We start from the raw sequence: 24,271 nt of genomic DNA on the forward strand, positions 1-24,271 counted from the left end.
AGCTGGGACCCTTCATCTACACTTAAAAGCTTTTTGATTTAAAACCATTATAAATGTTATATGTATGCTAGTATGGATCGGCGTCTTCCTATTCTTTTGTTTTTTCAAGCTTTCAACTTTTTTTTAAAGTTTTCTTGCTCTCCAGCAGTGTGGGCACTTGGAGCGTGGGTGTAAGTGAAAGCTGAATGCAGGTTAGGTGACTGTTCCTGCTTTGCACCTTGCAAAGTTGTACTTCAGCGTATGACAGCGTGTGGGCTTTTCAGGGCAAAGATATGTTTTCAGTAGTGTAGCGAATACTTAATCTATTGTATCGTGTCTGTGGTGTGACAAAGCCGAGGTGATGTCTTGGGCTCAGCCTGCCGTGAAGGTGCTGTTGAGTGAAGCCAGGTGATGCTGAGCCCTGACTTCCTTATGCCCTCTCAGGCTGAGCTGCTCGAGTGCCCCAGAGATTTTATTCTTCGATGGCAAACAGGCAGCCACGTCTGTGCTGTTTCTTCGTGTTTAACTGTCAGTGTTGGTATAAAAGGGTTAGCTGTTGGTATGTGTTGTAAACATCATTGGTTACCAAAATTAGTGCCTTGCCTCCTGCTTCTTAAAAATAATGGGACGTTGGGCTTGTCTGGCAGCTCGGGGACATCTGGTGCTGTCAGAGCAATCTGTCTGCTGAGATGCTATGCAGGCAATGCCCCCTGTCCAGAGCAAGATTTAAAAATACCAGCTAATAAGCTTTTGAAACCACTTCAACAGTAGATGCTTAGGAAAAAGGATGGAAGGAGACTTTGAAAATGTGTTTATCTTCATGACTTTTTTTAAAAATATAAAGCTACAAATGAGCGTTTAGTCTAATCTTGAATTGTGAGGGCAACCCAAAGCAGGAAGAGCTGGAATCTATTAAGTCTGAAGTGGTATGAACTGCTTTTATGGACCTGTAAATACTTTAAATCTGTTTTTTCCTGAAACTATGGTTCTGGTTATTCCTTTGTGCTGTACAGCATCACAATGTTAATGTAGTGATCTGTTGTAGTTCATTATTTGTATTTTTTAAAAACTACTGGTTTCAGAAGCAGAGCTATTTTAGTAGTTTCACTAAACTTTTCCCATAACCATATTTGCTGTTCCACTGGGATGTCGATATAAGACTGTAACGGGAAGGAACAGCTCAGTGACAGCTTTTAACAGATCTCTTTGTGCAAATCTGCTTTCCCCTCCTATGTAAATGTTAAGGGGAAGTGTAGTAGATATGTAAGCTGTTAAATGTGAACCAACTGGATTTTCTGGCTTTATAAGGCTTATATTCACTATTTTACCTTTGTACTTACAAAAGGTGAATTGGATGAATGGGTAGGTTGAATGAGTTGAGTTAGAACCTGGCTCCTAGTTTGACAAAGTGTATGGGGTCGACACTCATGGTGGAGCTGAGAAAACCAGCAGCTTTCTGGTGCTATTGAAGGTGAGGTGTTCCCTTTTTCTCCCCCAAGACCTTGGACTATGTCTTAGAGCTGGTTGGGGAGCACAGGACAGTCAGTGCTAGAGGGAGACAGTGGAAATCGGGAAGGGATTAGGATAGGACAAGAGGAAATGGCATCAAGTTGCACCAGGGGAGGTTTAGGTTAGACATTAGGAAAAACTACACTGAAAGGGTTATCAAAGAGTGGCACAGGCTGCCCAGGGAAGTGGCTGAATCGCCATCCTTGGATGTATTTAAAAGCCGTCTAGATATGGTGCTCAGGGGCATGGTTTAGAAGTGGCCGGGTAGAGTTAGATAACAGTTGGACCTGATGATCTTAAAGGTCTTTTCCAGCCATAACGATTCTGTTATTCTAAGGTGTTCTTTGCTTAGCCTCCAGCTTTGTGGGTAAAGTGGCCCCATTACCTGTGAGGTCCTTCTTAATTGCTTGGGGACCACTGATGACTAGAGCAAGCGTTGCCTATCTTGTCATTGCTCTGATAAAATATTGTGGCTTTTGAATAGGTTTTGGTGTAGTTTTGTTTTTATTTTCTAACCAAAGCATACAGGTAATGTCTGCATGTTGTCATAACAAGCAATTTTTTGAACTATCACCAGTTGTCTCGAGAAATAACAGTTTTGGTTCAGCATAACCTTAACTTACACCACCAAATGGACGTGTTGTGTGTTTCATAGCTTCCATTTTCATTTATTTTTAAAATATATTCCAACAGCATTAATAATTAAAAAAAATAATTGTATTTCTGTACCTCTTTTCTTCCCTTAGAAATGACTGCCGTTACTGCAGGCAACGTTAACTTCAAATGGGACCCCAAAAGCTTGGAGATAAGAACGCTGGCGGTTGAAAGACTACTTGAGCCTCTTGTTACACAGGTAGGAGGAAAAAAAAAAGGAGGGGAGGAAGGAGGGGAAAAAAACCCTCATAAAGATGATTACCTGTTTTGATGTATTCTTTCAATTAAGTAACTTTCAAAGCTTAAACTCCAGAAGTAAAAACACTACAAAACTAATGATAGAAGAAAGTGTACAAGTAATTCTTTGTTCGGTTTTATTGTAAAAGAGTTATTTGGTATAAGTCTAGAAAGACTCTGCTTCTTCAGCATATGATAAGACAGGGTATTTCAATTAGAAGTGCAGAAATGTATTTTAGTAACTAATGTTCCATTGCGCTGTGCTGTTTACCACCCAAAATACAGGTGAGATGCTGCTTATTTGTTGAGTCTTTAAAAAGCTGTGCTATGTGTTACTTAGAAACTGGTATTTGGCAATTAAAAAAGTCCCTTGCAACAAAGCCGTTAGTGCTTGCCAGAAGTAGGGTCTCTAAGTTTGTTTTTCCTTTGAGATGACTGGCATTTAGAGTTCCCTTTGGAAGGAGGTTCAGATAAACAATAAAATGTGTGGAGGGGGGTGTTTGCAACCTGTCTATAACAGCCTTGTGTAGTAAATAGATTACTGACCCCTCCTAACTGAGTTCCACTGGAGAGGTATGCTTTTACAGCATTTGTTACTGTTTCAGTATATCTTTTACAAGATACGCGTGCTTTCTTTTAATTTCTGCCTGTGCTTTCTGCTGGGTATGTGAGTAAAAGTTTATTTCTGCCTGGTGTATATTGCCCAGTGTAATGCACTGAAGAATATAGGAAAGCTAGAGTCTTGTCAACGTAAGCTACATATATTGGGCATTTTGAAGATTCTTGGAAGAGACTTAGAATTCTGGAAGAGAAGGTGCACTGGAGACAGTAAACTCATCTTCTTTAGCATTGTTTTCCTGAAATACGAAACTTTAAAAATGACAGTATGAACTGGACACAACTGCTGCTAAGCACGAACTGCAGTGATCAAGTTCTATTGCTAATATTAACATCCTTTTAATCGCCAAGCTGCTGTCTGTACCTCTGAAACACCCTGCCGATGTTCCCTCCAGATACTCAGATGGGCAGTTAAATGATCTCCTATACGGCTTTTGAGTCAGAGTGACTGATGGAGTCTTTCCTTAAGAGAAATTGTCCTGATTTGGCAAAGTTAACTGAGCAAACTTGTTTATAGGACCTTTTTGTCCAAGTTCAGTGTCTGTAACTTATTCCTCAAGTAGCGTAATAGGCTATATTGGCGATCCCAAATTTTGTGAATGATGTGACTGGTAAAATATAGAGTGGAAAATAGGGTAAGTTGCCATGTTGCAACTCATGCTGTATTTGTAGTACACGATGAACTGAGACTACAAAAGCTCACCATTAGCTGATGGCGATATTCCCAACTGATGGCTTTCCCTCTCTGGATCAACCCACTGAGAAGACTAATTTGGCTCTGAGGACCTTTATGTCAGCAGTCCTTGGGCTTTCCAGAGCAGAAACATTTTTAGTGTCGTAATTTAATGTCCCTGTGAAGTAGCTTTGTAGGCAATGCATTTTCTTAGACTTAACAAAAGCAAGAAGGGGTGGGTGAAAGGCAAATGAAAAAGTGTGCATGGATTGTGTGACGTGTTTGATTGAAGGGGATAGATCCTGACCCTGAGCTAATGGAATACCTGGTGGTCATCTGGCCGCTGATGACCAGTTCCTGGCAGGGTTTCAGTCTGAAACATAAAACTTGGAAATACTTGTTGATTGCAGGAGGATTATGAGAGTTCAGTTTTGGTTGTTTTAAGGAAATAATGAACTCTAGGAAGTCTTGCTCTGCATTTAGTCCATTGGCTGTAGCGCTGTTTTGGACTGAAAAGATACTGCATTGCTAGATTTCTGTAGATAATGGCTTCAGCCTTGTTTGGGGTCTTTTATGCCTGGAGAACTATCCCAAACTAATTATCCGCAACTTGGTTTCTTTTTATGTTGTGCCAAATAGCTCTGGCCTGTTGCTGAGATTGAGGTTTATCAAAAATACAAATAGATCTCAATTCTTAAAATCAGATTTTCAGGTCTGCTGCTGATAAGAAAAATCTCTAAGCAGTTTAGCTGAATTTATAATGCTCATCAAGAAGCATGGTAATGTTTAAAGAGACATGAAAAACACTTGTTTGTGAGTTTAACCTTTTGGAGCTGGCAGTAATGCAGGTATTAGCGATACGCTGTCTAGAAAAAAATACATGTGGTCTTGCTGTCAAATTGAGAAACTTCTATTTTTTTTGTGTTTTACTTTCTTCCATCTATGTCTTTAGGTAACAACACTGGTTAACACTAGCAACAAGGGCCCCTCTAATAAAAAGCGAGGGCGTTCTAAAAAGGCCCATGTTTTGGCTGCTTCAGTTGAACAAGCAACAGAGAATTTCCTGGAGAAAGGAGACAAAATTGCGAAAGAGAGCCAGTTCCTTAAAGAGGAGCTGGTAGCGGCTGTGGAAGATGTTCGCAAGCAAGGTAAGAGCTATGTAGCTGATAGCTTGTAAAACTATGTTTCTTCAGGGTAAGTAGAACCGTTCCTGCTTCCCTTTTGCTGTTATTTCTAATGATTCTGCGCCTCTCCACTTGCGTAGCTTCTCAGCTTGTCTTGCTGGCTCCTTGAGGAATACTATGAACTGGGCAGATCTGGAAATTGGATGTCCCAAGTAGCGACTGGGAGGAGAAGCAGAAGGGCTGATTCTTTGAAGAGCATTTAAAACTCAGTTTAGGCTAAAAAGTAAACTCCACCCACCCCCCCCACCCCCCCATCCCCCCGTAAATGTTGTGGAACTGTGTCTCAAATATGTCAATAACTTCTCCAATATTTGAATGTATACAAAACAGCATTGTAGGAGGAAGAGCTGAGCGTTGACTTGAGAGCTGGGTATTTCAAATATGCAAAATGTAAACAGCAACAAACAGAATGTGAGGACCTTGATTAAAAATTCCCGGCTTCCTCCTCCACATCTAGTGTTTATTTTTTATCATTTTCTTTTTTACTTTCTTGGAGAAGACCTGCAAGAAAAGTCTATGGAGCTGGCTTACTCTAAAATATGCACTAGTAAATATTGTTGCTCATAAATCATTTATCATTCTTCCAGTCATGAGCCTTTTCTATGCTTCAGTGAAACCCAGTCAACTGGTATTAATGGTGGCGGCTGCTGCTGCAAAAAAAGGAAAAGTCATTAGCATTAATTACTTGTTTGTAGCTGAAGTTGCACAGTGGTGAAATATTAGTTGAAAATGGTTCTAAGTTCTGGACTAGCCTGGTTGACAGACCAAAGAAAGATCAACGTATGAAGGCTGCAGTATAAGGGGCTAATTGAGTTGGCTTAATTTAACAACAACAAACAACAGCAAAAGACACCCCTTTGTCTTGAAGCCTTTAATTCTTGGTGATTGCTTGATTGCTGCTCAGAATCGAAAGTCAGACCTCATCTGTGAGTACCTTCAAATGACTCTCGGTGATATTAATGAGCGAGGGAGCTGCGCTCAGCCCTCAGGATTGAGAAGTTCTGTTAGCTGAATTTGGAGTTGCATATTACAGTGAGAAGCTGGTAGGAAGGAGAGGCTGATATAAAAGCCTTCAGGATGACCCTTTCACTTATTTCTTAGTCCCTGCTGGAATTTTGAGACTACCTGATGCCAAACCCTCCCCGCTCTCTAGATCTTTGACAGAGGAGGTGGAGTTCATAGCTGAGAGGTGCTGGAGTGAAATAACTTCCCACCTTAAAGTCGTCTGACTTCTTCCTCCCTTTTTACTGTTTGCAGCTTGCATGAAATCTGGTGCGTGGAGAGGATGGCCGTGTCATTTTCTGATGCTGGGCGGGTGATGATTCAACTGATTTGCCTGAATACAACTGGTGCCCACCGCTGTTTGTGGGGATGCAGTCACAGCAGGGCTGGGCTGCTGGGGCAGCACGACCAGGGATAAAAGCCTGTGCCCCATCACGGTGCCAGTGTTCAGGCAGGTTTAGCAGAGAAGCTCTTCGTAAGGAAATTAAAAAGCAAACAAACCTTTGAGGAAATGGTGAAAAATGAGATACAACAGAGGCAAAGCTTGCTGCTGCCAATGCCCAGGGGAGGATTGCAGTTCTCAGTAGTGCTAATAACAGCAAGGAGATAACAAACTTTCAATGTACATGTTTATATACAGTCTGTGGACTTCAGAAGTGTTTCCAGTGTTGTGGTAGACCAGTTGAATTCATGAACTGGAGAAATAAGGGAAGTATAATACAAAGCCTGTGCGTGTCCTTAGCAAAACCTGCAGGTGCTGATGCCTTTATCTGCCTTTTGCAACGTGGGGCAAATGTGGAGAGGAGAATCGGGGTGTGTTGGTCAGCAGTAGCGGGATTGTGAAGTGGCAGCATCTGTGTCTGACGGCAGCAGTGGGATTATAGATGTATAGCACAATTTATCTTCAGCGAAGACAGGAAAATAGAATTAATAATGCCTCTATTTAGAGTAGGGAGTGGTTTAGTTACCATAATAAAAAAAGATGAATGAATGTAGACAGAGGTTATGAAGATGATTAGGACAATAGATAACTTGTCTCATCAGAGAAAATTAAAAATTTTTTTTTTTTTTTAGCCTAGCAAGAAGATTGAGAGGGTACATGATTTTGGTGAGCACGCTTGTTCATAAAATCCCATTTGTTGGGGGTAAAAACAAAGAAGTGAAAAGAGCTATTTAGAATGAATGATAGTATGGCTGCATACTAAATCAATATAAGTGGATCTTCAAAGTCTTCCTGATTTTTACAGTGGAAGAATAAATTACAACTTGCTTTAAATATTAAACCAGTTCATGAAATATCCTAAAGATTCCTGGCCCTTTAAAGCTTTGGACTTTTCACTTCTTTTATTGTAGTGAAACTTCTTAAAATAAAATTTTGAACAGAATAGTGGAGATCAAGAACCAAAGTGTTTTTCAGAATAGATCCTGCTGTGGTTATAGAAAAGATGTACTACTGAAAAATGACTGATGTCGATTTCTTGGATTTTGGCATCCTTACAGCAGTTGTTATGTTACTTTCTGCCACTGGAGTCTTGCTGGGTAATAGAAGGGGCAGTGTTGGTCTTGTCCAGCCTTACTCCCCCCACTGTAAGCTCTTTGTAGGGTTTTACCTTCTGATAGAGCGTTGGAGACTGATTGTACCTTGAAGCGGTCAGCTATTCTGGTGCTGTTGGGAGGTGTCTTGGAACTGAACCAGTTTCTTGCCCAGGTGCTTGGCACTGAGATGGGTTGCAAACTCCAGGGCCAAGAAGGAAAATTTTCGGGTCAGGCTGGCCAGGCTGTTCTGTTGTCCTGGAGTACTGATGACCAGAGTTCACTGCCGCTATGTATCTGCGTGCCAGTGTGAGGATCCAGGGTATTAGCTATGCTCTTACTGTTGTGCTTCTTCCTACAGTTATTTTACATAAAAGACCAGAAATTAAAGCTTAAAATTAAAAAGCTTAAGTCTGTGCCTAGGGTTTGAAGGTAGAGAATGGATGAATGGTCTTGTGAATCCTGTGGACTTTAATGTTTCATGGTTGCAAATGCGGGGGAGTGAACCTACTGATTCAGTTTGGTGTCTTTCTGCTCTGTGTTTCTGAGTGAATATTTCTCCAAAACTGAACAGTGAGGCGAATTATGAAAAGGTAAAAAGTTTTTTCAACTGTGCTTCACACAAGGTGCATGGGCTTAAGGATTTCCAAGGAACTGGAGGAGGCCAGTTGTGGAATAACTTAAAGTTAAACTCTGAATTCTTCTTGGAAAACTCAACTTCAAAAATTCCATTGTGACCAGTTAGCTTAATTTCTTGGAAAGGTGTGAAGAGTTCTCAGTTGTTTTCCTGCAAGAAAAGTGTTTTAGGAGTGTACCACTTGTCATCCTCCAGCCAAGGACTTGAGATCTTTGAAAAGCCATAACCTGAGGGAGCTCTGAGACGGCTCTTGGCAAGCCAAGGAGGAGTGTTGTAGGCAGTATATGGATTTAATTGAAGACAAGATTAAGGAATTGACAGAAGCTTTTGTTGCCATAAGTATCAACTCCCATGTTGATAAGGCAAAAAGGGATATGGGGCCTTGTCCTTTAGAGTAGAAAGTAAGGGCAGCCTGTTGTGACACTCATGGTGGACACTGAAGGTGGCATTAGTGGGATGTGACTTCAGTATTCAGAATAGTAGAGTCTTGAAGCTCTGATTTCATGCTTGCCTTCATTTGGTGGGGAACAGGCAACCTTGAGGGAACTGTTATGAGCAGGTAGGGGTATGCCTGATGGCACTCCTATTTCTAATACTGCTGCCAAAGCAGCCTGGGGACAGGCTTTGAGCTGGAAAGTGCTGAAGGGTACAAGGTGATGTGTGGGCGCGAATTCCTAGCTTGGAAAAAAAAAGCATCAGTGCCTTGTGTGTGTCCTAGGTCTTGCCTGTCTTCTCCACTGCTTTCCCGTTCTGTCAGTGTTTGTACAAAGAAAGCCCTCTCTGTCACGGTCATCATGTACTGTGCTGCTGAGGAGGATTAATAGTGCTGTCTGAAAGTGCTGTCAGACCCTGTGGGCATGGTGGGAATGAGACTAGAAAATGGTAATTTTTCTTCTGATGGAGGAAAATCTTACTATTTCTGAAATGGGCTTTGTTCCATTAGATTTAATTGAATTCTTAGTGCTTTATTGACAAGATCATGGTATGGCTACCATTGCCTCTTCTTTTTTTGATGCTTTTTTATTATCTTTCCCTTGTAATATCTAGTGAAAATCTAAGGTTATATTGGAAAAACAGATTACTCATATAAGAATTCGTACCAGCTGTATAATCTGAGCCTCATAGTCTGACTCTTCTGCAGTATATTTCTTTTAACTCTTGAAATCCTGATTTCAAACTTGCTGTGTTACCTTGGATTCAGGTTTGAAAATGAGAAGATTATGCTGGATGCAATTTGAACTGCTAATGTGCGCATGTAAGGCAGTAACTGCATACTTAGGCCAGGGCAGACTTCCCTCTTACCCGTGGAATCTAGCTAAAATAGCTACCCCACATGCTTTTTCTTTGTAAAAGAAGTCTGAAAGGAAGGAAGGAATAGCATTTTATTTCAGGACTGGCTTGTAAGGTTGCAATTTACGAGATGGGTAGAGGGTAATTAGGGATTTTAACCTTGTTAGCAATTTGAGATTCAGATGAAGTGAGTGGCCACCTCTCTAAGTTGTTTTAAATAGGAAATAAATGAAAAGAGTGTTCCTTTCTATTTGGGAGTTGAAAATGTGGGAGTTTTACATGTAAGTAAATAAAGGGGGAAATATTTGTAGTGAATTTTGGTTCTGGCATATATCCTTAAATCCTGAAATTGTTAATAGATTTCATACTTGTGGTGGTGACATTAATTTCGCTATTATTAGCCTCTTCCAGAAGGAATAAAGAAAGTCACATCAGCTATGTGGGGCTTTTATAATCTCATGGCTGATTGCAGTTTTTCAGCATTGGAGATGCATCATCTTTCACCCATCTGGAAATCTGAAGGCTCTTAACACTTGTTAAAATAGTGAGTTGTGTTCCTCAAAAAGTTGGGTAAGGGATAGCTTTAGATTGATATTTATAGCTGGTCTGTACTTGGACAGAAGCTTTTTTCTTGAAGTAGCATATTTTTTTTTTCTTAAAATGTTGCATGCCACTCTTCGTCATATTATTTAAGATGATGGAAGGGTGTTACATAGGGAGGGAGCGTTTGAACAAAATTGAGTGTCTTGATGTAGTTGCTTGGACAGGCTGGCAGCTGTGTTTGGGCTGTATTTAGCTATGAAGTTGTAGAGTGCTTGGGTGCTAGAAACTCTTGCAGGGCAAGATATTAATTGCTTAGTGGTAATGTGTGGATGGTTAACCCCAAGCTCTCCAGTTGTAAGTATTTTTGAGTAGTTAAAATAGCAGTTACAAAAAAAAAAAGTTGTTAAAATAAACCTGAAACACTTCCCATACTGGGGATACGTTGCACTGATTGCCTAGCTGAGGGAGCAGGCAAGCAGTTGGCAGGATGGTGCCACTGCATCAGCTTGGTATTTTGGTGCAAATCTCGCCCAGCCCCATTTGGTAGTGAGCTCAATGGGAGTCACAGTCAGCTTTTACTTGTGAAGCGCTATTTGAGGTTCTTGTCTTCTTATCCGAGATATGCTATTTTTGTTTGGGCATTTGGCCATATGGACCCTTTTTCATACAGGTTTGGGAAGCCTCTGTCACAGTGGTTAGTTATAATGCAGTTCGCCTGCTTTCTAGTCATCTCCAGCTGCCCTCAAATCTTTGGCCTTGAGTATCTAGTGTTTTCTAAACCAAATCCTAGCAGTTCACCAAATGTTTCTGAAATGCAAAGAGAGATCCAAGAAGAATAATATGGATTCCAAAACTTGCTGCTGTGTAACAACTGTGGTACTTGAAGCAAAATGCTGCCCCAGAAAGGGCAGGGGCAAATCCAAAATTTACTCCTCTGACTATATGCAGACATTACTTTTATGCTTTCTGAATGCCTTCTGGAGGAATTTCTCTGGCTGTGTAAAGTGGCCTTTGCTTTTCATAGTTAACCAATTGCATTGTTTCCATCTGAAACCCAAATTCTTTCCTCCTGCACCAGATGCAGACCCACAGGCTATGAAACGTTGAAGCGTTTTACTAAGTGGTGCCTTGCTTTGAATGCAAACCAGGGCATACCCAGCCAGGTCATCGCTCCGAGTTGTTTACAGTCCCATGAGCTGTGGCATTTCCTTGTGTGTTTACAGCACTTTCCGCTGCTTTCTGCTTAACTCCTACACGCACACAAATCAAAGCTTTTGCTTAAGCTTTGAAAGCCATCGTAGTTTGTGAAATAACTGCAGTCCCGCATGTAATAGCGAAGGCATCCTGAATTTGCCTCTCCAGAGGATTCTGGCATGGTAAAACACCTGTACAATTGGTAATAAGGACCAAAGTGTTATTTCCCAGCCCTTCCTCCCTGTGCAAGCCCCTCTACCCTGATACCTGGTGGTAGCCATACTTAGAGGTAGCTACATGCAACCTTAATTGCTGGCTGTATTTAAGCAAATGCATTTTGTTTTCGAGACTTAGATTGGCTTGTGCGGGAACTCTTGCAGTCCATTAAGAAGTGCTGTGTGATGTTAAAGTCAGACCGTCTTCTCCCCTTGTGCAGGTGACTTGATGAAGAGTGCTTCGGGGGAGTTTGCAGACGACCCCTGCTCCTCTGTGAAACGAGGAAACATGGTCCGAGCGGCGCGTGCCCTCCTCTCTGCTGTTACTCGACTGCTGATTTTGGCTGACATGGCGGATGTCTACAAGCTGCTTGTTCAACTTAAAGTAGTAAGTATAGTGCTTTGCTGTGATTTGCTTTGCTGTGTGCCTGGCATGCCACGCGTGCTCTGTCTAGCGGCTTTGTTTCATGCATGTGTGCTGACCCCGGTGTGCGCTGTCAGCGGCTCGCTTCTGGAGCAAGGAGTGTTTTAGGGCTTTTTCCTCTGAGCAAAATGTGCGCAATGAATGTTTGTCACTTGTTTTTACACTCGTCAGTAGCTTTTGACATTGTGCTTAATTCAGTTTCAATACTAAAAGTTCAGAATAAACTATGGTCTGCAACTGCAACCACCTTTTTTAATCTTAAAGCAATAATTTGGCTTTCTTATAACCAGTACTTCCTTGTAGCTAGTAGGGATGAGTAGCTTCGGTAGACTAAATAAAATGAATGTGGAATATTTGAGGAAGCCTTTTCTTCCTACGAGCAAGAGAGTGGGTGGGTGATTTGTACAGAATCTGAAATGGAATGAGATTTGATACTAGGCCTGCTTTTGCGGCAGGGCTTTGAGGACTCTCTTTGTGCCCTTCAGCCATGGCTGCAGCTCTGCTGGGCAGAGCTCTGCCCAGGGCAGGGCCTCTGAAGGGCCCTGGGCTCCTTCTACTCTTTCAAATGCATGTACAGCTGGTGACTATGGAGAAGTAGCTAAGCCTTGAGTACTATTAGCCTTTGAAGTATCTCTCCCTGAAAAATACAAGGGGCAGGGGAAGATCACTTTCTCTGTGTGCTATGAAGTACCTTCTGAATTACTTCCTGAACTGTGGACTGCGTTACTTGGAAAAATATGTGAAAATATATTCTCTTAGGTGGAAGAAGGTATCTTGAAACTAAGAAATGCTGGCACGGAGCAGGATTTGGGTATCCAGTACAAAGCCCTCAAACCAGAAGTGGACAAGCTTAACATAATGGCAGCCAAAAGACAACAGGTATAGTGATGGCAGCTCTTTCTCCTGTATATTATTTCTTCTTTTTCTTTTTGCAAAATAAGAAAATAAGGCAGCCTTGCTGCTCTTGGATAGTACCTGTTGCTGCTAATGCTTTTGCTAATGCTTTTTTTTTTTTTTTTTTTTTTTAACTTTAAAGTTTGTTTTTATTGTTAAGTACTTTGTGTTGTACTCTGTGTTTTGGAAACTTGAGCTTGCCTGGTTAGCAGAAAGTCTGCTCAGCTGTAGTTTACTGCTTCTGATGGAATTTGTTTATGTCAGTGCTTTAGTACCTCAATGAAATGCTGCTCCCAAGACTTGCACTTCACAGTTTGAAACAATGTAGGTGTGCATAAGGGATGAGAATTGAGATGTTACTCAGTGCCTGGTGCACTCGCTGCTAGACCACACTGCCTTTGTGGTTCACACAGACAGACTGAACGTGTGCAGTTAAACAGGGAGCAAAAGTCAGGGCTGGGCACAGCATTACAACTTTTTCCAAGAATGTGCGTGGCAATGCTGGTTAGTCTTGTACCGAAATGTCCATTTCAGAAGGGATTTAAAATCCTGTTTGTTATGTGTGTGTGTTCTGGGTTTGGATAGCTTGTGCTTAACCTTAAATTGCATGTAAAATTTGTTTTGTTCAACAGCACTGTTGTGACTCATTCTTGTGTAGGTAAGTTTTCAAAAGAAAGCAGAGGTGTGGGCAGTCCCATTTATCAGAAATAGCATAATTCTTGTAGAGCATTTTTTGGTTGGTTTTTTTTTTTTTTTTTTTTTTCTGCTGATATGTACAAACCAAAACTGCTTACTCACCTCTGACACTGCTTGGTGTTTTTTGCACAGATTCATCTTTGAAAATAAACTGGGTACAGTCTGAAATGGATTGCCAGTTGGTTATGTATCTAAAATCTGATTGCGGTAAATGGGAGTAGGGTTGTGAAGGCAATGCAATAAGTGTTCTTAAACTGCTTTGTGATGGATTGTTCCGCGCTATGGGAAGTGGTTATACTAAATCTGTGAATCTCTAAGCCTGCTTGGAGTGCCCTCCCTGCTTAGTGTGTATCTTACAGAGGTTGTGTATTTACCCATTCATTTTCAAGAGTCTGTCAGAAATTCCCCCCCCCCCCCCCCCCTTTTCTCGGTAAGGCAGTCCTCTTCTTCACGTTCATCACCTCTTTGTTAGTTTTAAGAGGTCACTTTAAAATTATGATACTACTAATAACTGTGTTTGTTCTTCCTTTTATAAACTTGCTGCTTGTGCTGGACACAGAAGCTTTATCTAATCATAGCGCATCTATTCCAAAACAGAGGTGATAGTGCTTTAGAGAATTGCAGTAGTGAGTGTTTGGGAAAAGACGTATGGACTTGCTTGCTAATCTTAAATTAGCGGTAATTACAGTCATTGGATTAATTTCATCTCATTGGAGACGAAGAAGAGGCTGAATGAGATGCTAAAATTAAGTACCCAAATCTCTTGAGGATATTAAACTCCATCTTCTAGGTGTGATTAAAGAAAACGCTCTGGTTGTGAGTCTTGGAGTTTAATTTAAAGAAGATCTTGCTTCTTATGTGCAAGTGTGAAACGAGATTGCAGGGGAAGCCTCTTATTTGTTTGATAGTTAAAAATTAGCTTGGTTCTTAAGGTACATAAAAATGTAAGGTATTCTGTTTTGAGGATTTAGGTTATTTTGTGAGATTTTTTTTTTTTTTTTTAGGTGTAATGCCCACTGGAGGGAGTGGGGAGAAAAACATGTGCTCGCAACATCTGTATCTTCCTGATTTACAGGTGTTACCGGCTTTCAAAACGCTGGTCCTCTACTATGGAGAGGAGCAAAAATCCAATCTCAGATTTTTGAATTGTGGAGTTGTGATTTGCCCTACAATACTTTTTTTTTTTTTTTTTTTTTCCTTTATGAAGCTGTTGTGTTTTGAAATTAGTTGAGCCCTTAAGAATATGGATTCTCAATCAGAAGATGGTTAAATTTGAAACCACTAGGCCAAGAACATGCCTGTCTTTTGAAGACACAGGGAGATGGTGTATAGATGTTAAATGTGGGGAATGTTCTCAAATGCTTTTTCATTTTTCTTTAATTTTCCTAATAGGAGTTGAAAGATGTGGGTCACCGTGATCAAATGGCGGCAGCCAGAGGAATTCTGCAGAAGAACGTTCCTATTCTTTATACGGCATCCCAGGCCTGTCTGCAGCACCCTGATGTAGCTGCTTACAAGGCCAACAGGGACTTGATCTACAAACAGCTTCAGCAGGCGGTCACGGGCATCTCAAACGCAGCTCAGGCAACTGCATCAGATGATGCTGCCCAGCAGCAGGGTGGAGGTGGAGAGCTGGCTTATGCTCTGAACAACTTTGATGTAAGTTTTGAACTGTTTATGTTAAAATAAACAAAAAGAAACAAAACAAAATAACCCCATGTGGTAACTCTAACTCTTGTGTTTGTTCATCTGATTTACTAGCAACAGCTTGCTTTTATTTATATTGCCTGAAATATAATTTTCTGCTGAAATACAGCAAGTTCCAGATAAAGTAGGCTTTTATTTTTTAAAAAGTCTTTTTCCAAACTAGGATTGATGGAATATAGAAAGGTATGTGTGTGGCTCTTGGTGATTGAAGGCTGTCAAGTTAAACTAGCTCTGAAATAGCAGTTAGCCTACTGCTACATTAGATGTAAGCCCCTGGTTTATTTGAAATTGATTATTTCATAATATATTTATGTAACGTATTCTTGTAGGTGACAGAAATGACTTATTAAAAGTGAATAATGTATTTGGAATTACCCAAACTACCTATTGAGAGGAATGTGAAGTGAGAAGTTTAATATGATCTTTGGTTGGGAATGAAGTCGTTGCACACTGATGTGTTGTGCTGATCTTTCATATTCTTTATCTCGCATTCAGTAAGTTAGTGAGGATAGCCATGCATTTTTACTGAGAACGCTTCCCTTTTGAAGCTAGTATTCTGTGTCTACCACTGATTCAGCCTCTGAATTTTAAACACCTTGGCACTAACTTGCCTCTAAAACTTTGTTTGATATTGCAAAGCCATCACTCAAAAGGTGTCTAATATATTTGGTTTTGCCAGATATTGCTCACCTTTTTGCTCTTACCACTCTTGTTCCTCCCCTACGTTACTCTGTCTACCATGTTTCATTTACCAGGATAAAGTACTATTTGAGTTCTCCCTGTGCCCAGTGTGAAGCCTTTCTATGTGATCTCTTGGGTGACAAGAGGATGTTATGGTTGTCTTGATCTCTGTGACTATGATTTCAGTTTGAAGTCTGCTTTTCTTAAATTCTGTCAGTTGTAAGTTCAGCTGTGTAAGTCTTAAGACTGTGCCTCGGGTTAGCACCCAAGGGATTGCAGGTCTGAGCAGGTGTCGGGGAGGGGAAGGTGTTAAGGACTGACTTGGGTATGTAGAATTGAAGAAGCAATTCAATTCAGGTTCATAGATTTGCTAACCTAGCTCAAACAATTTAATTTTACTATATGAACTCTCTAATATATATGGCCAGAGACTTTTTTTTTTTTTGAGTATTGCTGTTCACATGGAGCTTTTGAACTTTTCGTTCTGCTTTGTGAGGCTCTCTAGTAGCAACGGAGCTCGTTCAGCAGGCCAGCTTCAATGTGCGTTGTGTGCGATAGCTTTGTCTCATTCCTGCCAAAGGAGACTGACAAAACAAATGTGTTCAGGTTCTTGGCAGATGTTATCACTGCACTTCATTTCCTGCTAATGTTTGAGTATTATTGTGCTCTTGTAATACAGGCTTTGCACACACGTGCCCCCAAATACTCCAGTGTTTTTATCGTGATGGGAAAATATTAAACGGCTACCAGAAGATAACAAGATAATGATTATCTCTGGTTTTGATGGTGCAGTTCTGTGGTTGTAGCATACTACTGTTGTATTAGCTGCACGGCTAAAAGTTTCAGGAAAAATAAGGAGCATGTTGGAGAACATGTGCCATATTCTAGCCCTGCTGTGAAGGCTGCATGGTAACTCCATAGGGACACAAAATGTGCTGACCAGTGGGAGAAATGGTGGTTGTGACATTGCTGTTGAAGTTAGCTGGAGTACAAACTGACTACAAAAACTCCCATTAAAAAAAAAAAAAAACCAAAACTCGAGGGCTTCTTTTATAAAGAGTTAGCAACATTCTTCCCTCTTGCCCCTGTAGTGGGAAGAAAACCACCCAAACCCAAAACAAGCCACCAAACCTTGACATGGCCACATGATTTTTCCTTAATAAATTGCAAACCCCTTTAAATAAACCACCTGAAAATACTCTCGAGGTGATAAATACTATACTGCTTTTTCCTGGTGAACTTATATGGGTGGTGGTATTGTCCCCTTAAAAAGCAGATGCATCAGTGCTGCTGTTTGAGCATTCAGTCTCTCAGTATGAGCTGTGCTTGCTAATACTCTGGCAAGATAAACTTGTGATAGTTTTCTGCCATGAAAAAATTGTTTTCTGTGCTGTTTGAAACATTCGTGTTGATATTTGAGAATTTTTGAGAATATTGTGGTTCTTACCTGCGTAACGGTGAAGAGGAGAAAGACTGGGTAAACTAAGGCAACAGAGCACTATATATAGGGCTAATTTTGGACATTTGTTTTCCTTGTTTTTCTGTTCATGATGGGATAACTGTAGCTGACAAGTTAACTAATGAAGGCATGTCCGGATTGACATGTAGTTAAGAAGAGTTCTGTACTTTGAACCTTATTTGTGCTGGCACGTTTGATTTTGCCATTCACGTAACGAGGCTTCATGTGGCCAAGTTTTGTTTAGCTGTCAAAGCAGCACAAGAAATGACTAGCATTGTCATCTGCTGGGAAACCTTTTAGTAATTTTGCAAAACTACTCATGAAAATCATCCTCAATGCCAAAATTGTGTGGCATTTGCCTTTTTATGCCTGATCAAGAGTTTGCTTGTAAACATTGATTGTCTTGATGACTTAACAGTAACATACCGCTTGGTCTGATTACTAATTTCTAAACCCTTTATTTTACTAGAAACAAATTATTGTGGATCCATCGACCTTCAGTGAAGAACGTTTCAGGCCTTCCCTGGAAGAGCGCCTGGAGAGCATCATTAGCGGAGCAGCCCTGATGGCTGATTCATCCTGCACACGTGATGACCGACGGGAACGTATAGTTGCCGAGTGTAATGCAGTGCGACAGGCCTTGCAGGATCTACTTTCAGAATACATGGGGAATGTGAGTATCTTCTGTTCTGTTTGTTTAGTTTGTGTGTTTTTTAACTCCATGTGATTATCTAAAATGTGGAATCGAAGCTGTGTGTCTCAAAGCTGGTTCCTTCTGTTCCCAAACAGATTTGAACAGTAATCAGTTATCCTGAAAGGTTTGTCAGAAGGCAGGATCAGACATACTTAAATCATCAATGATACTTATCTTAAAATTGATCTCTAATCTTCCAAGTAGCTATTATCTTAAAGTGTTAACCCTTCAGCAGCACTGTTTTATTTTTTTTATGACTGTAAATACTGGTTTGTATGGAAATTCAATAGAATTAGTCTGGTTTTTCGCCTCAGTTTACACAAGGTAACTTTGCTTATGGAAAAAGTAGTACTTCTTCACTTCTGTTGAAGCTTGGAAAGTTTAACTGTGTCATCTTTTTAGCTAAAAGGCATAGATTCTCAGAATCAAGTTAATTACTGTTGCTACTCAGCTTGTGTAGAGCTGATGTATGAAGTTAAATATTTAGTAAGAAATCCTGAGAACAGTTTGGTATAAATATTGGACTCTGAGCAGGTTTTTTTTTCCAGTGTTCAGGCATTTAATGTGCACACTGTATTTGAAGCCTGAGAGTGTTTCTACAGTTGGAGTCTCATGTCATGCGGATGAGCTTCTGTGTTTGGAGGCATCATGATATAATATTGGACTTCCCTCCCCTCCGTTGCCTCTTTGTTCTTATCCCAGTGCCTCTTTGCTCTTATCCCAGTGGGTTTTAATCTGAATAGCTCTTGCTTTGTTGAGAGATGACATTGGGATATCATAAGATTTAGACTCTGTCTAGTCTTTAAACTTAAATACTGTTAAAGTTGATTTCAGAAATAAAGCAGAAATGGCAACAACTTAAGCAAACTACGTGGCTTGTAGCACTGTGGCAAGTAAAATTGTCTGAAGAAATGTTAATGGGATGAGGTAGAGTCTTATGCTTTTGAACACGTTTGAGTTGAAACTTAGTTCAGAGATATTTAGGGTGTGGGGTTTTTTTAAGACAGTAGAATGTATTTAGGAGCATTGCTGTGTTATACCTTACCTTCAACTCTTGGCGAAAACTTCTTCAGCGTAGTGTAAAACTGATCCAAAGGCTGCCATGTGGGGATTAGGGTGGTGTAATTTGGAGAACAGATGCAGTGTGTGGTAGAGAGAAAGTAAAACAAGGATTTCTGTTTACTGAAGACAAGGACAAAGTAATTGAATAAAACTGAAAGCCAAGTCTTATATAGCCTGCAGGCTGAGCTAGGTACTTCATGTAGTCTGTCTTAATTGCTTGTGAAAGTAGCTTGTGCTCGGCATTGACATTATATAGAACTTAAGAATGCAGCTGGGAAGCAAGCCGCTAAGTTGTGCCGTTTAAAATTCCTTTCAGAGCAAGGTGTTTTATTAGTATATGATGCATCTGTAATATCCCTCAAACAAATGTGCTGCTGCATTGGATGAAGCCCTATCGGCATGATTCAGAATAAAACATCCACCAAACACTCATTAAAAACATGGAAGGGGTAAATGCTGGGTCTTGCACATAAGAGCTGGTGGCATTTCTCTCATTGAAAGTTGGTCAATACCTGTGTGAGATTGCAGAGCGTTGACTTCCTTGTGCAGAAATGCCTGTCCTCCTCCTTGGCTGGGTACTGTTGTCTCTGATATGCAAGTTAAAATAATCACGCTGAGATGGAAAGAATGTATTCCCTCTGTTATCTCTTTTAACACATTGTGAAATTAGTGGAGCATACTGAATTTTTTAAAGTCACTGCTATGTTATGATTGTAGACAGTGTAGTTGGGGGAAATGAGATTAGAAATTCAGTGAAATGGAGTGGAAAAAGCAATTGATAAATTATGGTGAAAATGTGGGATGGTGTGTAAAAATCCATACTGAAGGTAGAAAAAAAAAAACCCCTCAATGATTAAGCTGAAGAATGAATAATAGTTGGGAATCGAAACAGTGAAAAAGGCTTGATATATCTACAGGAAGAGTAGGGATGTGCCGACTCACAGTAGTGGTGTAGGAAATGTCATATCATGTATATGTATGATATACCCACAGCTACAGTACCCAGCCATCTCCTGTTGTGCTCTTCTCCAGTCTCCCTTTGAAGAAGGAAATGAATCGGGCATTAAATCTGTTAATTGCACAGCACTTGCAGTGCATCATAAATCCTGTCTGAGTGCTAGAATAAGAGGTATTTATTGGCCAAGTGTAAAAATTGAGAGAGAAGATTGGATGAGGAATACACTGGAAACGCTGAAACACGGGAATGTCTTGAGGCAGATGCCCTTTTAGTTTTCAAAGCCTTCTGGTTTAGTGACTTCCTCTAGCTTTTGGGTTTTCCTTCAGGTCTCTAGCAATAAAAAGGCTATTTCCTAGATAATTTATACCTCAAAGTTTAGTGTTTTGGACCCATAATTTAATTGTCTCTCTGGGCCTGTCCCCAGGGGTCTGTCAGCCCGCAAGCATTGCAGGCTGCGTTATGGTGTATGGCAGAAGTTTCTATCTGAACAACAGTTTTCAGAAATCACAGAATGTTTTGGATTGGAAGGGACCTGGAAGACCATCTCATTCCACCCCCCTGCCCTGGGCAGGGACACCTCCCACCAGCCCAGGTTGCTCCAAGCCCCGTCCAACCTGGCCTTGAACACTTCCAGGGATGGGGCAGCCACAGCTTCTCTGGGCAACCTGAGCCAGGGGCTCACCACCCTCCGAGGGAAAAATTTCTTCCTAATATCTAATCTAAATCTCTCCTCTTCCAGTTTGATGCCGTTCCCCCTCGTCTTATCACTACATGCCCTTGTAAAAAGTCCCTCCCCAGCTCTCCTGGAGCCCCTTCAGATACTGGAAGGCCGCAACAAGGTCTCCCCGGAGCCTTCTCTTCTCCAGGCTGAACACCCCCAACTCTCTCAACCTGTCCTCCCAGCAGAGGTACTCCAGCCCTCTTATCTCTGTGGCCTGTTCTGGCCTTGTTCCAACAGGCCCATGACTTTCTCATGTTGAGGACTCCAGAGCTGGACGCAATACTCCAAGCTCAGTTGTAGGAGCTGTTGACCCCTGCTGCATCCGCTGGCATGGTGATGAAGCCTGTGATTATGCCCCTAAGAGAAGGGCTAGATTTGCTGGTGTTACAGAAGTTTGTATCCCCTTTTCTTAGATTGGTGTGTGTTTTATTTCCTTTTCCATCTGGCACACCTGTCTTGACCTTTTCAAGTGTAGTCCAACTTGGTCAGACTAAATTTTGTGCCTTAAGACCAGTGTCCTGTCTTGACAGTGGTCAGTAGTGGATCCCACAAGAAAGGGGACAGTAACAAGGGAGATGTGTAGTTTTACATGCCCACAGTATCCCCCATTTTCTAGCAGTCCATGGCTCAGATAATTCCAGTGCTAGCATTGCTGACTGCATTTAATGCCTCTTGATGGACTTTTCCCCAATGAATCTGTATAATTTCTTTCTGAACCCTTATAAATTTACAGCATCCATAATCTTCATTAGCAGGTTCTCCTGCTTAAATAGGTGCCGTGGGTGGAAACATCTCCTTTTGTTTGGAAACAGAATGGCCTTCTGCCTGTTCTGTTGGATGTTTTCCTCCATCTCATTTAGGAACAGATCCTGTTACTCCTTGCTCATCCTTTCCTATGCCACTTATGTTGTTTCAGAGCCATATCATGTAGGAGACTTCGGTCTTATCTTCTCTGGAATTAAGTGTCCTAGTTTTATTAGGGGCTTGCCATAAACAAGATATTCAACACCTCCTCTCAGCTTTGGCTATGCCCTCGTTATCAAACAGCATGGTGGATTAGGATGGGATTTGTCCAGTGAATTAGGATTCAAGGCCTGTGCTTAGCTGCATTTCACAGAAGTTTACATCAGCTGATTTTAGCCTAGTCCTATGGACCGGGTGCTAGTCTAGTTAGCATTTGGTGTGGTAGTGGCTGTCGTCTTGTTTAGATTCCCTCAAAATCCAGCTCATATGGCCCAGAAAGGCTCTGAGATGAGAATCACAGTGCATGAAGCAGCAGTGACTGGGAGATGAGTTTCAAAGGAGCACTTCTGATCTGAGCCAAAATGTTGGTGTAGACACATTCCACGAGCTCCTCCTGCACCTTGTCTGGATCTTCAGATTCCCTTTGAGATTTGGGGACCGGAACTGTATCTGCCGTTCAGGGTTCAGGCAGTGTCATGTTATCTTCTGGTTTTGTTCTTTAGTCCTGTACTACCAATGCCTAACGCTTGATTTGCTTTCTGATAGCTGCTGAGCACTGAGGTGGTATCTCGATGAAACAGCTACGTCAAAATTTAGTTTGAGTTGCAGTGGTAGGAGTCTGTTTCTGTGAATGTTAAGGTAGATGGTCTTTCCCTCGTGCATCACTTACTACCTATGTCCACTGAACTTCATCTGCCAATTTATTACCCAGCCTCTTGCCTTACGAGCCCTATTCCTTAAAACGCCAGCTGTTCATCCCTTAGTTTTAGCACCTGATTCTTTAGCTTTTTCCCCTCATCTTCCACTTCGTCTAGGGAGAGCTGGTTTCCATTATGGCTTTTGCTCACTTCTCACAGTTCCGACAGAAAATAGTTGTCCTTTTTAAACTTGCATTGCAGATCCCTCCTGGGTTGAAATAGCAAACATGAATGTCTATATGTGTTTGATTTTTATTACTTGGAGTAAGCTTGATTCTTACTGCTAGTGCTGAATGCAGAGCAAGAATGGGAAGGCCTAAAAATTAATTATTGATGCTGTCTGGTGGTGTAAAAGCAGAGTAGTCCAAGGTCGTGGATCTGGGATCAACTGCCTGGAATGCAGTAAACTGACCACATCAGTCGCAGCTAAGTTTGTAATATAAATAATTGATAGCAAGATCCAGATCTTTGTGTGATCTGTTGCAGTCAGGCATTCTTGGTGTGTATTTTACTAATTAAATGAAAAAGTTTCAAAGCATATTTTGAGTTTAATTGGACATTGATACCAGACTTAGGCAGGGGAAGGGGACGGAACAAAGCATCTACTTGAATGATGTTCAAGATCAATAGTACACTGATGAAGAAGTTTGTAAGAAAGCTAGGATCCTGGGTGCAGCAATGTAACAAAATACAGCAGAAAGTCTTTTGTATCTAACTCCATAATCTTCCATGGGTAAACATTGACTGGTTGCAGTTTGCTCCAAATAAAAAATATGAAGTAGAATATTTTTTTTTTTGACGCTACTACCGATTTTGTGTAGTTTTCATTGCAGTTACGTTATCTAAACTACCTAAAGTGAATGCATAAAAAAGAAAAAAGAACGGTGGGCTGACAGAGCTGAAATATTTCTGCATTTCTAAGAAGCTGGTGCGTAGAGTGGAGAGGGAAGAATGTGTCTAGCACAGGCCATCCACTGGAAGCTTAACCAGGAGTTTCCAGTCTGCTCTCAGTTTGACTGCATTGAACTTGCAGAAGACATCAGTTATCCCATTGACACGTAAGACTGGAAATAAAAACTTCCTTAAGCTTTTGACAGTCCATTTTTATTGCTTGCTGCAAGTGCCCTGAGGGATGGGGACGGTTCGGCTCCTGTCCATAAGCGCTGTTGTAGAGCCATTCAGCAGCAGGGATCGGAGGTCTGCGCTTCTATTTAGTATGCACAGAAATGAGCAGAGAGCTCTTGCTTTAAGTCTATTCTGTACCTCATCAATTTCTAATGCATATAACTACCCTTTCATACACACACCAGTAACTCGGACATGTACTAGCGTAAACTTTGTCAGAAATTCTGGTTTGGCTAGTGTGGCATGCGAACCCAGAGCCCTGGTGTGTACAACATGCTCTTGTACAATAAAATCCCTTGTTACTACATTTGGAAACGATAAATCATGTTACATAAAGTAGCTTGACAGGTCCTATTTCAATGGGAATTTTAATGCTTTCATATTAACATTCTGACTGTGTCCTTGACTGTCTGGATTGCATTAGAGGTGCTTGGCAGCAAATGGAGAAAAACCATTGGGGGCTGGTTTCAGAGCAGGCATTCCAGGCACAAATTATTTCGGCTGATTTATTATTTTTTTTCCCCTGGTTCCCATCTTCTGTTTGGCCTCAAGTGCTTGACTACTATAGCTGGGTGTTTGGTTGGGGGTGGGCGTTGTGTTTCTTTTAGTGTTAGATTTTAATCTACTTAACAGTTGTATAGCACAACGTGAAGGTAAGCAAGGTGGTTGAACCCCAGGTTGCTGTGCTCTGCTGCTTGGTGGGAGCTCTTGCATGCTGCCCAGGGTGGTTTGGCTCTCGGGATATCAGAAGTAGGTCTCGACACTTCTGGTTTTAGACTTGGTGGTCTCATAACTTGCTAAATGCTTGTTTTGCACCCTATTTCTGTGTTTAGTGCGCTTATGGAAATGTACTACTCCAAATAAGTACTGTTTCCTTGATCTTAATTGCACTGTTTTGCTTTTCTTCCCTAAGCTTCTTTG

At 41.1% G+C, this 24,271-nt stretch overlaps 1 protein-coding gene across 2 annotated transcripts in view; it reads left to right on the forward strand.

The window, feature by feature from the left end:
* The window catches only part of CTNNA1 (catenin alpha 1), a 121,089-nt gene that overhangs the window by 14,701 nt on the left and 82,117 nt on the right, over positions 1-24,271 (forward strand). For both annotated transcript variants that reach the window (XM_082489781.1, XM_082489780.1), the window contains exons 2-7: positions 2,235-2,341; positions 4,623-4,818; positions 11,490-11,656; positions 12,452-12,571; positions 14,675-14,941; positions 17,599-17,802. In XM_082489781.1, coding sequence (XP_082345907.1) covers positions 2,237-2,341; positions 4,623-4,818; positions 11,490-11,656; positions 12,452-12,571; positions 14,675-14,941; positions 17,599-17,802 — 1,059 coding nt within the window. In that variant the 5' untranslated portion in view covers positions 2,235-2,236. The remainder of the gene's footprint in view (positions 1-2,234; positions 2,342-4,622; positions 4,819-11,489; positions 11,657-12,451; positions 12,572-14,674; positions 14,942-17,598; positions 17,803-24,271) is intronic.

This window comes from Vanellus vanellus, assembly GCF_965231255.1.
Source record: "Vanellus vanellus genome assembly, chromosome: 13".
In the NCBI taxonomy this organism is placed as follows: Eukaryota; Metazoa; Chordata; class Aves; order Charadriiformes; family Charadriidae; genus Vanellus; species Vanellus vanellus.